The sequence below is a fragment of the Oncorhynchus clarkii genome, chromosome 5, assembly GCF_045791955.1.
Source record: "Oncorhynchus clarkii lewisi isolate Uvic-CL-2024 chromosome 5, UVic_Ocla_1.0, whole genome shotgun sequence".
Classification (NCBI taxonomy): domain Eukaryota; kingdom Metazoa; phylum Chordata; class Actinopteri; order Salmoniformes; family Salmonidae; genus Oncorhynchus; species Oncorhynchus clarkii.
Genome location: NC_092151.1, coordinates 67,874,856 through 67,888,132, shown reverse-complemented (window position 1 = coordinate 67,888,132; position 13,277 = coordinate 67,874,856). Strand labels below are relative to the sequence as shown.

At 41.1% G+C, this 13,277-nt stretch overlaps 1 protein-coding gene across 2 annotated transcripts in view; it reads left to right on the top strand.

The window, feature by feature from the left end:
• The window catches only part of LOC139410184 (ring finger protein 11b), a 43,698-nt gene extending 32,221 nt beyond the window's left edge, over nucleotides 1-11,477 (top strand). The window contains exons 2-4 of one of the 2 annotated variants that reach the window (XR_011634461.1): nucleotides 6,177-6,346; nucleotides 8,467-9,501; nucleotides 9,707-11,477. Coding sequence is in view for 1 of the 2 variants with exons in the window: in XM_071155640.1 (XP_071011741.1) it covers nucleotides 6,177-6,346; nucleotides 8,467-8,638 (342 nt within the window). In the remaining variant the exon portion in view is untranslated. Of the gene's footprint in view, nucleotides 1-6,176; nucleotides 6,347-8,466 lie in introns of both variants that reach the window. The other variant, XM_071155640.1, reaches the window with a different exon arrangement.
• The last annotated feature ends 1,800 nt before the right edge of the window (nucleotides 11,478-13,277 follow it).

The following is a 13,277-nucleotide window of genomic DNA, read 5'->3' as shown; positions in this document are numbered from 1 at the left end:
GTTAAATAAATAAAGAGGACTTAAGCATTTTCCAAAAGAGTTGCATTTTGAGGAATTAACCTGTTTTGTTGTTTTAAGTCCAGCTTTCACCCTGCACTCATTTCTTGCTTATTTTCTGTCATACAGTTCTTGCTTTAATCCCTCAGAGTTGAGACTCCCTCCCATCTTTTAGGTTACATACACAGTACTATGCATACCCTCACTACATCATTGCCTCACTACCATTGAGGCTCTGTTGGTTTTGAGAGTGAAGTTAATCTGTGACCTGGTTGTAGCTTCCTGTAAATTGGCCGAGCAGCCGAGCTAAACATCTGACTGAACTGGGCTCTGAGACAGTGAACTGGTCTGAACTCCGGTCTCACAGCCAGACTCTTGACAGAAATAACCCCAGAGAGGACAGAACGACAGATTGGGAAGTCCATGTGCTCTGTTCATGCAGACACACCACAGACAGATCACTTTCTGGCAGACCACATATCACATGATGTACATCATAGCCAATCCCATTGAGAAGATTCACAGATCACACACTAAGTAGGCCGAGACTATAGCTTAGACGGGTTGTTGTGAACTTCTGATAAATGGACACCATCGAAACCCTGAATCAAGGAGATTCCGTTGTGGTTATTCCTATTACATAGTACTTTCCTTAAATGCCCCACTTATGTTCAATTAGCGAAACAAACTATACTGAACAAAAATCTACTCAACGTGCAACAATTTCAACGATTTTACTGAGTTACAGTTCATAGGGGGAATCAGTCAATTGAAATAAATGAATTAGGCCTTAATCTATAGATTTCACTTGACTGGGCAGGGGCGCCACCATGGGTGGGCCTGAGAGGGGATAGTCCCACTCCCACCCACTTGGGAGACTGGCCCACCAACTGGGGAGCAAGGCCCAGCTAATCAGAATGAGTTTTTCTGCACAAAAGGCTTTACAGACAGAAATACTCCTGTTTCATCAGCTGAATCCCGCAGGTGAAGAAGCCGGATGTGGAGGTTCTGGGCTGGCATAGTTGTACGTGGTCTGCGGTTGTGTGGCCGGTTGGACTTAATGCCAAATACTCCAAAACAACTTTGGAGAGGCGGCTTATGATAGAGAAATTCATGTTTATTCTCTGGCAACAGCTCTGGTCGACATTCCTATAGTTAGCATGCCTATTGTACGCTCCCTCAAAACTTAAGACATCTGTGGCATTGTGTTGTGTGACAAAACTGCACATTTTAGAGTGGCCTTTTATTGTCCGCACCACATGCTGTTTAATCAGCTTCTTGATATGCTTGATATAACACATTTGTGCACAAGCTTTGATAGAAATATGCTTTTTGTTCGTATGGAACGTTTCTTTTATTTCAGATCATGAAATCATGAGGCCACACTGCATTTATATTTTTGTTCAAGAAACCAATTGAATGGTATTTGGTAATTGATATAATATGCGATTGGGAATAGGATTATTTTTTGTTTATTAGGCCTAAACTATGTGTCACGATCGTCGTATGGAGTAGACCAAAGCGCAGCGTGGTTAGAATACATTCTTCTTTATTAATGAAGAACACTAAAACAAAACGAATAAGACGACCGTGACCGCTATATAAACAATGTGCTAACGTGCAACATAACATAGACAATAACCCACAAAATACCCAAAGAAGATGGCTGCCTAAATATGGTTCCCAATCAGAGACAACGGTAAAAACCTGCCTCTAATTGAGAACCAATCTAGGCAACCATAGACCTACATAAACATCTAGATGGAAACAACCCCATAAATCTACAAAAAACCCTAGACAGTGCAAACACCCTAGATGAGACAAAACACACATATCACTCATGTCACACCCTGACCTAACCAAAATAATAAAGAAAACAAAGAATACTAAGGTCAGGGCGTGACACTATGCTGCTTATCCGTAGAGATATTGTCACATTGAAGAACATTTAACATTCTTCCATCAGGTTTATTGTCCCTGGCCTGACTGCAGAGATTCATTTACATCATTTAAGGGTTAAAGTACTTGCTATATTAATCTGCAAATGCATGAAATTGAGGTCTTTGCCATGCACGCCATGCCTCTATGAAAATTGCTGGTGTTACACAGTGTGTGCAAATAAAAAGATCAGTCAGGATTTCTAATGGCTTAGCAGAAAAGGCGATTTCATAATCAGTGTAAGTACTATGTTTGTAACATTAGAAGCTACGTATGATGGGACCTGATCAAGTTATGGCTGATTAGGAAAACGTAGACAAAGCTTCTGGCAGGATTTGGATATCTACAGTGCCTTCAGAGCGTATTCACACCCTTTGACTTTTTCCACATTTTGGTATGTTACAGAAGGGGTTTTGTACATTTTTTGTCAACAAACCACACAAAATACTCTGTCAAAGTAGAAGAAAAAAGCTAACTTTTTTTTAATTAATGGAAAATTAAACACAAATATATCTTGATTTAGATAATTATTAAACCCCCTGAGTCGAGGTAGCCTCGTGGTTGGAGCGTTGGGCCAGTAACAGAAAGGTTGCTGGTTGGAATCCCCGAGCTGACATGGTAAAAATCTGTCGTACTGCCCCTGAACAAGGCAGATAACCCACTGTTCCCTGGTAGGCCGTCATTATAAATAAGAATCTGTTCTTAACTGACTTGCCTAGTTAAATAAAACTTTTTTTATAAATGCATGTTAGAATCACCTTTGGCAGCGATTAATGTGTTTTTCTGGGTAAGTCTCTAAGGGCTTTGCACACCAGGTGGATTGTACAATATTAGCCCCTTATTCTTATTTTTAAAAGTCAAGCTCTGTCAAGTTGGTTGTTGATCATTGCTAGACAACCATTTTCAAGTCTTGCCATAGATTTTAAGCCGATGTTTAAGTCTAAACTGTAACTAGGGCGCTAAGGAACATTCAATGTCGTCTTGGTAAGCAACTTCAGTGTATATTTGTTCTTTTGTCTTAGCTAATTGTCCTGCTGAAAGGAGAATTTGTCTCCCAGTGTCTGTTGGAAAGCAGCAGTTTTCCTATAGAATTTTGCTCGTGTTTCTTTTTATCCTAAATTCCCTTGTCCTTGCCAATGACATGCATACCCATAACATGATACAGCCATGTCATGTGTTGCTGGATTTGCCACTGACATAACACTTTGTTATTCAGGACAATAAGTTAATTTCTTTGCAACATTTGTTTTAAATATTACTTTAGTGCCTTATTGCAAACAGGATGCATGTTTTGGAAAAATGTTATTCTGTATAGGGGTGTCCTTTTTTATAGTCTGTCATTTATGCTAGTATTGTGGAGTAACTACAATGTTGTTGATCCATCCTCATTTATCTCCTATCACAGCCATTAAACTGCAACTGTTTTAAAGTCACCATTGGCCTCATGGTGCAATCCCTGAGCGGTGTCCTTCCTCTCCGGCAACTGAGTTAGGAAGGGCGGCTGTATCTTTGTATTGACTGAGTGTATTGATACACCATCCAAAGTGTAATTAATAACTGCACCATGCTCAAAGGGATATCCAATGTCTGCTTTTAATTTATTTATTTTTACCCAACTACCAATAGGTGCCCTTCTTTGCGAACCATTGGAAAACCTTCCTGGTCTTTGTGGTTGAATCTGTGTTTGAAATTCACTGCTCGACTGAGGGACCTTACAGATAATTGTGCAGTATTTGTGGGGTTCAGAGATGAGGTAGTCATCATAAAAATATTTACTCCTGAACTTATTTAGACTTGCTATAACAAAAGGGTTGAATACTCATTTTTTACTAATTTGTAAACATAAAAATAAATCCGCTTTGACATTATGGGGTATTGTGTGTAGATCAGTGACACATCTCAATTGAATACATTTTAAATTCAGGCTGTAAGACAGCGAAATGTGGAAAGTCATAGCGTGTAAATACTTTCAGAAGTCCCTGTAAATAGTGTAATGAACCTTAAAGGGATAGTGCGACATTTTGGCAATTAAGCCCTTTTTTCTTGCTTACCCAGAGTCAGATGAACTCATGGGTATGATTTATTAGGTCTGTGTGCAGTTTGAAAGAAGGTTGAAGGTCGTTTCTGGAGCCGTTGCTAGCTAGCATTCAATGACTGGAAGTCTACAGCAACACTAGCATTCTAGCTGGTAAGTATAAAAAGGACAAAATTGCCAAAAATAGTCTGCAATCTAATGTATAATTAAACGTAAACACTCTTAGCTCAGTGGAGCTGTTTTAGTCATGCATGACAACTTTTTAATATCAGCACCAGAGAAAAATGTTCTCTGTTCAAACAGAGAAAAATGTTTGACATTTATATCTTCATAATGAGGATTAGTATTGGGTGTTACTTCAGACATAATTTAGACTTCATGTGACGAGTACGTCTTCGCTTCTCAACCATCAGCCAACCAGCCAACAAGATATGCGGTCTGAATTGCTTCTATTCTGTATAGATCATGCAGGCTTTTTTGGTCTGACACAGTGGAGTATCTGACTAAATGATTTTTGTCATCTGAACTATATGTGTTAGATATGGGACTATTTTTTACTTTGAACCCTTTTTCTTCCTAATTTCGTGATAGCCAATTGGTAGTTACAATCTTGTCTCATCGCTGCAACTACCCTACGGACTGTGGCGAGGTGAAGGTCGAGAGCCATGCGTCCCCCGAAACACGGCCCTGCCAAGCCGTACTGCTCGTTTAATCCAGAAGCCAGCCAACCAATGTGTCGGAGGAAACAATGTCCAGATGACGACCGAAGTCAGCACCACAAGGAGAGGAGAGCACGATGAGACAAGGAAATCCCGTCCTGCCAAATCCTGTGCTGCCCCATGGGTCTCCTGGTCATGGCCGGCTGTGACACAGCCAGGGATCGAACCCGAGGCTATAGTGGTGCCTCAGCACTGCAATGCAGTGCCTTAGACCGCTGCGCCACTCAGGAGGCCAGATATGGGACTATATTTGACCGCTGATGTGTATGTACGAGTGATTGACTCTGTTAGAGGTTGTAACCCTCACATGGGCTTCAGACATTGACTACATGCTCTAAACTAAATCCTTGTTCACACTGCAGGCCTTAATGCTCAAATCAGTTTTGTTTTTCAAATCTGTTTTGGAATACTGACTGTCCAAACAGCAAGCTACAAGTGGCCAAATCAGATTTGTGTGTGTTCCGACAGCAGTCATTTGCTGACATGGCTACATTTAGTTGTCATAGTAACGACGGGTGTGTGCGCAGGGGTGTAAGCTGATTTGGTGGTGGTGCTCACTCAGTTATGTAGCAAGCTAAGGTGACAACAATGCCTGCCATGGATGTTTCCCAGTTTCTTTGAATGTTCAAAATCATAGTGTAAGAACACTTTTAAATCCTCAAAGGATAACTTTCAAACGAGTCCTTTTTGGCTGTCCACAGCAGTCAACTAGATAGCTGTAGCTGTTTAGCTTTCTAGCAAATTCACTTATTTGCTTGTAAACAATTAAGAAGCTATTTAGCAACCACATGTTCCTATCAAACTGTCAACAGAGTAGCTAACAAGCAACAAGATATTCCAAATAACAGTCTAAAAACCACTTGAGGGCAAATAAATTAGATTTGACAAGTCGCATGGCCAGGAATCAGATTTGTGTATGACTTATAAACCACTTACGAAGGTGGTTTGAAATGTGGCTTGAAATATCTGATTCTATGTGCTTTTTGGCTGTTCAGACTGCAGGAAGAATAACAAACTGGAATCGGATGTGCAAAAATAATAGGATTTGAGTCACTTCAAACGGTCCAACGTGAACACGGCTTAATAGTTTACGCTGCCCTTGCCAATCACTCCTTTCATTGGTAACAAATTTAAATAGGACACTTTGTCTTGCATTTTCTCAATTACAGTCATTTGAACTGAACCGCCCATGTTCCCCTTTTTAGAGTGAAAGTTCTCTGACTTGGGAAAGATTGCCACCTGCTGGCTCTATAATTTCAAACCACCTCTAATATTCTCGTTCTAGTTGCACTACAGTGATGCTCTTTACTCCAGTCAACACATAACTTGGTCGTTTGAATGTAAAACAGTGTAATGGCCTTGTACGTTATATTCACAATAAACAAGGGTTTTTCAACGTGGGTGTTTTCACTAATCCCCTCTGTGTTACCTAGGCCTATTCTCAGGCCTCTAAGTGCAAGTTCCTATGTGTTGTTGTGCCCATGCAGGAGCAGCCCTATGTGCCAGTGTACCACCCCACGCCCAGTCAGGCCCGCCTGGCCAGCCAGCTAACAGAGGAGGAGCAGGTCCGCATTGCCCAACGCATTGGCCTCATACACCACCTCCCCAAGGGAGTGTACGACGCTAGCAGGGACGGCTCCGAGAAGAAAATCAGAGAGTGAGTACCACCGGCAACAGCACTCAAACGCAACACATCTCCAAGCATTAAAACACTTATGTTGTAATTGTGTTGCATTAATGTGCCTCGTACTGAATGGAAATGAGAATCTGCATTACCTCTGCATGCACATGCACATCGGGTATTTCCATGTAAAAGACCCCATGAGAACCAACACGTGAAGTTCATGGGAGCCTATCAAATGAAAGCTAAGAGTTTATATTTTGGGGAAATGAAGCCATAGATACATTTTTCAACCATTTTCCATCTTAAATATTTGGCAAAAGTAATTTCTGGATAAACATCTTCCAGAAAAAGTCAAATAAGGAATTAGAAATACATCAAAACACAATGTTGATGTAAAGACCGTTGGCAACTACCTCGAACCTCCTTCATACTGGACACCGAGACATAAAGATGGCATCCACAAGTTCATCTGACTCTGGGGAATTAGATAAAGGGCCTCGTTGCCAAAATTTCTAAGTATCCCTTTAATGATTAAAATTCATAATTTTGTTACCAAATCGGTAACAGAATTACAAACAAATCTGTAATGTAATTACTGCAACTGAATCGGCTTCAATGGGAAATCATAATAGTCACAAATCACAGGTGGGTCCCCTGCTACTTTCTTCCCTTCCATGTTCAGCTCATATCTGTTTTTTCTTTCTCTTTCTGTCATCTGGTGCTCAAACCAAGAGTGTTATAACGGTCTGAGTCTAGACAACTCATCCCTCCCTCTCGCTCTCTCTCTGCTTCTCTCTCTCACTCTCCATTTGTCACCTTTCCTAGCTCTTACTGACACTTACCCATGATCTCCCTCTCTTTCCATCGAACGTAACCAGCATCCTCACACTGAGCAGTGACCGTCACCGGATGCCCATGGATGTTAAAAAGTAGTTGCAATTTGGTCAGTCCACCCTGGCCTTGATTTCAACGTCCACAGACAGACTAGACTGGACCCAATCTGAACCTACCATAGGTGTATGTTTCACAAGTTTGGAGAGCACAGTACAGTATACTACAGTGAGTAGAGCACAGTACAGTACACTACAGTGAGTAGAGCACAGTACAGTACACTACAGTGAGTAGAGCACAGTACAGTACACTACAGTGAGTAGAGCACAGTACAGTACACTACAGTGAGTAGAGTACAGTACAGTACACTACAGTGAGTAGAGCACAGTACAGTACACTACAGTGAGTAGAGTACAGTACAGTACACTACAGTGAGTAGAGTACAGTACAGTACACTACAGTGAGTAGAGCACAGTACAGTACACTACAGTGAGTAGAGCACAGTAGAGTACAAGATAGTGCACTACAGTAGAGTAAAGTGCAGTACAATACTGTACAGTAGAGCACACTACTATAGTGTACACTATGTACACTGAACTATACTGTACTTTACTGTAATATACGGAACTCTGCCGTACTGAACTCTACCCTACTCTACTTTATTCTGCTGTGTTGTGCTGTACTGTACTGCAGTCTATTCACCTGTGCTGCACTGTGATGTCCAAACATGTGAAACATGAGGAGAATGACATTCATATCCATAATTATGCATTGCTGTGTAATACAGATACGGGACCCATGATATAATTACGTTACCGTAAATATGTTATCGGGTGTTAATCCACTTCACTTAATGTAGTTGAAAGCCCAAAATATATTTTTTCTAACTCAAGGTGTCATGTCATAGCTGACACCCCATTCTTTCTGCAGACATATTTGAATCTTAATTCGGGCATATATTTAAGAGTTTTTGTAAAAACATGGTCACTTAAAAACCTGAGGGAGATTTTACCGTAATTCTGTTACCAAAGTTGGCACCTGTACATTTCTTCCACAAAATGTGTTTTTGTAAAATATTCTACGGAAATTGATCAAAGTAGTTGTATGGTTTGTTAAACTTTGAAATATTTTTTGTTTGTTTGTCATACATTTTAAAGTGAAAAAACTGGTCATGTAATTCTGTTACGGTGGAATTGCCCCGATACACTACTGGTGCTGAATGTCAATTTGTAATAAATGAAAATACTGCATAGGATAAGTAGGTAGATACAACCTCTTTCTAAATCCCATATGATACAAACGTTGTCTCCCCATCTGTGCAGGTGTGTGATTTGCATGATGGACTTTGTGTATGGAGACCCCATCCGGTTCCTGCCCTGCATGCACATCTACCACATGGACTGTATAGATGACTGGCTGATGCGCTCCTTCACCTGCCCCTCCTGCATGGAGCCAGTGGATGCTGCGCTGCTCTCCTCCTACGAGACCAACTGAGACACAACAGCACCACCGCTACCACCCCTGCACACTGTTTTGACTTACTCCCGCATTCCACCTATGCGGCCCCCTCCAGCATCCCCATGACCCACAGACAGCACCTCCAACATGGGGGAGGGTCACAGCCTCTGGGAGCAGTTGAGGGCTGTGTGGTGGTGTTGAAGGGTGCTGTGGAGGCGATGGATGGCTAACACAGAGAGGGGGCCTCTACCTTCTGGCCTGGCCTGCTGGACAGGAAAGCACAGGCTGGGGGAGGACTGTGGATACTGGTGACCAAGACTGTCTCTTACTGTCATATATCACCCTCTGTCCACAGCCAACATTTTTAACACGTTAAAACTCTCTAGAAATACAGATATATGCAAAGATCTCTTGCAAGGAGGTGATTCACTGGCTTTCCTCTCCTTAACATTGTGTTCAAGTCGGAAGCTCTGTTCTACCAGTCCTCTTAAGGGCTCATTGGATTAGTTTTACTAATACAGAGGAGCAAACTATTAATGCACATGTACACAAATCAGAAGAACTTCCACTTATTTTCTAGCCCCAGTGGAAGAGTTCAGCATATGCTTACAAAATATTTGAATAGAAACACTTAATTTTCTCATATTCAGTAACCGCAACATGATTGTTTCAACCCAATGGTAAGGTTTGTTTTCCTGAGGTTGACACTCTATCCTTATTTGGTGAGTTTCTTAGACTAATGATCAGTCAAAAACTGATCATATTGGTCTGCTAGGGGTTGGTCGCAAGGTGTGTTCGATCAAAATACTCTTGTTTAGCACAGTCTTTCTAGACTGCACATCACGTTTCATACCAGAGATATTCAACCTTCAATTCACCCCATTCAGAACAAGTGATTAGTCATATTACCAAGACCATATGATTTATCACAATTAGGCCCCTGTGTTTTGGTTAATCATGTCACATGACCTGGATTTTAACCTTTTCTTTTTAGCCTTTTCCAGAATTTAGATTAAAAATGAAAGCAAATTGTCTAAGGATGGAGCTGATGCATCTGACATAAAAAGTTTGATGAAAAAGCTTTAAATAATGGTTGAAATCCAGGTCATGTGACATGATTAACCAAAACACAGGGCCCTAGTTCATAATGCATACACACAAGTCATTCAGTTAATTTCAATGAATTAAGTTACATGCCCTAGTGTTTATTTATTAGTTCAACATATGAATCATCAGGTTGTTGTGCAAGGGGTTTGGAAATGAGTGTGCTAACCACCCCAAACCTTTAGATTTTTGTGTTCGTCTGCATCTGTCTGAGCACGTGTTTCCTCATCCTACTTGTAAATAATGTTGTTTTTCCAAGACTTTCATGATTTTCATACTTAAACATAGAAAAAATCTCGAATGTATAACATGCTGGAACCTTTTAACAACTATTCAATCAGCACAGTTCGCTGTAACCAATAGTTAATAAATAATGGGTGTGGTTTTGGTCATGTTATGTTGCTGTATTTTGACTGGCTCGAATTAAATGCAAATGTTTATTTTAAATGGGGGCAAGGTATCTTTCATGTTAAGTGATCATTTTGCGTCATTTAATAAAAGTATTTTAGATGTATTTTGTTAATTGAAAACCTGTTCTCTCAGAGTTGGGAAAAATATGCAAATGTTCCATAAATGACTATGAAAGCATAAAATGTTGATCCATTTTGTTAGTTCGAAGTTTTTGGATGTGAAGAGCGGTATATTATCTATTTTACAAAGGAAGTCATGTAGTAACTTGTTATCACTGTTTTCTCCTCATCCCAGACATTGAATTCACCACCGCCAGCTCTCTTTGGCATTCAGAGTGCTCGTCACATTCGTAATAATTTACAGATCTTTGATTTTCTCAGTGGAGGTAGAAAACATGCCTTGAGTGATCATTAGTCCACTGGTGATACAGTCCCAAAAGGTTTTCAAGATATTGGACTTCACCAGAAGTCACCAGAAGATAGTGTTTGTATGGATTTTTCCTTAAATCTTTTAGTGTTATTTTGATCTCCATTCAATGTGGAGTTCCATTCCCTTAGGTCGTGAGATGGAGGTTGATTAGCTCCCAGTCTGGCATGGGACCCACATTATCTCAAAGAGATGAGGGGAGTGAACATGGATCCCAGACATGGCTTAGGAATGGCCTGGTCGTTGCCGATAAGTTTTATGGACACTAGAGATGGTGGGAATACTGAAAGATGAAGCAACAATGAGATTGTGTACTTCAAATTATCCACAGCCCCCAACAGCATAAATTACAGGAAAGCACTGCAAGACTAGAAGATATACAATACCAGTCAAAAGTTTTAGAACACCAACTCAATCTAGGATTTTTAATACTATTTTCTACATTGTAGAATAATAGTGAAGAGATGAAAACTATGAAATAACACATATGGAATCATGTAGTAACCAAAAAAGTGTTTAACAAATCAAAATATATTTGAGATTTGAGATTCTTCAAAGTAGCCACCCTTTGCCTTGATGACAGCTTTGCACACTTGGCATTCTCTCAACCAGATTCATGAGGTAATCACCTGGAATGCATTTCAATTAACAGGTGTGCCTTGTTAAAAATTAATTTGTGGAATTTCTTTCCTTCTCAATGCGTTTGGGCCAACCAGTTGTGTTGTGACAAGGTAGGGGTGGTATACAGAAGATAGCCCTATTTGGTAAAAGACCAAGTCCATATTATGGCAAGAACAGTTCAAATAAGCAAAGAGAAACGACAGTCCATCATTACTTTAAGACATGAAGGTCAGTCAATCTGGAAAATTTCAAGAACTTTGAACGTTTATTCAAGTGTAGTTGCAAAAACCATCAAACGCTATACTGAAACTGGCTCTCATGAGGACCGCCATGGAAAGGAAGACCCAGAGTTACCTCTGCTGCAGAGGATAAGTTCATTAGAGTTATCAGCCTCAGAAATTCCAGCCAAAATATTTTTATTTTTTATTTCACCTTTATTTAACCAGGTAGGCCAGTTGAGAACAAGTTCACATTTACAACTGCGACCTGGCCAAGATAAAGCAAAAGATAAGATTAAGATTAGGGAGGTAAGGCAGTAAATAGGCTGTAGTGGCGAAGTAATTACAATTTAGCAAATAAACCCTGGAGTGATAGATGTGCAGAAGATGAATGTGCAAGTAGAGATACTGGGGTGCAAAGGAGCAATAATAAATAAATAACAATATGGGGATGAGGTAGTTGGATGGGCTATTTACAGATGTGCTATGTACAGGTGCAGTGATCTGTGAGCTGCTCTGACAGCTGATGCTTAAAGTTAGTGAGGGAGATTTGAGTCTCCAGCTTCAGTGATTTTTGCAATTCGTTCCAGTCATTGGCGGCAGAGAACTGGAAGGAAAGGCAGCCAAAGGAGGAAAAGGCTTTGGGGGTGACCAGTGAAATATACTTGCTGGAGCGCGTGCTACGGGTGGGTGCTGCTATGGTGACCAGTGAGCTGAGATAAGGCGGGGCAAAGACTTATAGATGACCTGGAGCCAGTGGGTTTGGCGATGAACATGAAGTGAGGGCCAGCCAACGAGAGCATACAGGTCGCAGTGGTGGGTAGTATATGGGGCTTTAGTGACAAAACGGATGGCACTGTGATAGACTGCATCCAATTTGTTGAGTAGGGTGTTCGAGGCTATTTTGTAAATGGCATGGCGCAAGTCAAAGATCGGTAAGATGGTCAGTTTACGAGGGTATGTTTGGCAGCATGAGTGAAGGATGCCTTGTTGCGAAATAGGAAGCCAATTCTAGATTTAACTTTGGATTGGAGATGTTTTATGTGAGTCTGGAAGGAGAGTTTACAGTCTAACCAGACACCTAGGTATTTGTAGTTGTCCACATATTCTAAGTCAGAACCATCCAGAGTAGTGATGCTGGACGGGCGTGCAGGTGCAGGTAGCGATCGGGTGAAGAGCATGCATTTAGTTTTATTTGCATTTAAGAACGGTTGGAGGCAACGGAAGGAGAGGTGTATGGCATTGAAGCTCGTCTGGAGGTTAGTTAACACAGTGTCCAAAGACGGGCCAGAAGTATACAAAATGGTGTTGTCTGCATAGAGGTGGATCAGGGAATCACCAGCAGCAAGAGCAACATCATTGATGTGTACAGAGAAAAGAGTCGACCCGAGAATTGAACCCTGTGGCACCCACATAGAGACTGCCAGAGGTCAGGACAACAGGCCCTCCGATTTGACACACTGAACTCTGTCTGAGAAGTAGTTGGTGAACCAGGCGAGGCAGTCATTTGAGAAACCAAGGCTGTTGAGTCTGCCGATAAAAAAATGCTTCACAGTGTTCAAGTAACACGGATCTCATTATCAACTGTTCAGAGGAGACTGCGTGAATCAGGCCTTCATGGTCAAATTGCTGCAAAGAAACCACTACTAAACTATACCAGTAAGAAGACTTGCTTGGGCCAAGAAACATGAGCAATGGCCATTAGACCAGTGTAAATCTGTCCTTTGGTCTGATGAGTCCACATTTTTGATTTTTGGTTCCAACCGCTGTGTCTTTGAAAGGCGCAGAGTAGGTGAACGGAGGATCTCACTTGTGGTTCCCACCGTGAAGCATTAAGGAGATGGTGTGATGGTGTGGGGTTGCTTAGCTGGTGACACTGTCTGTGATTTATTTAT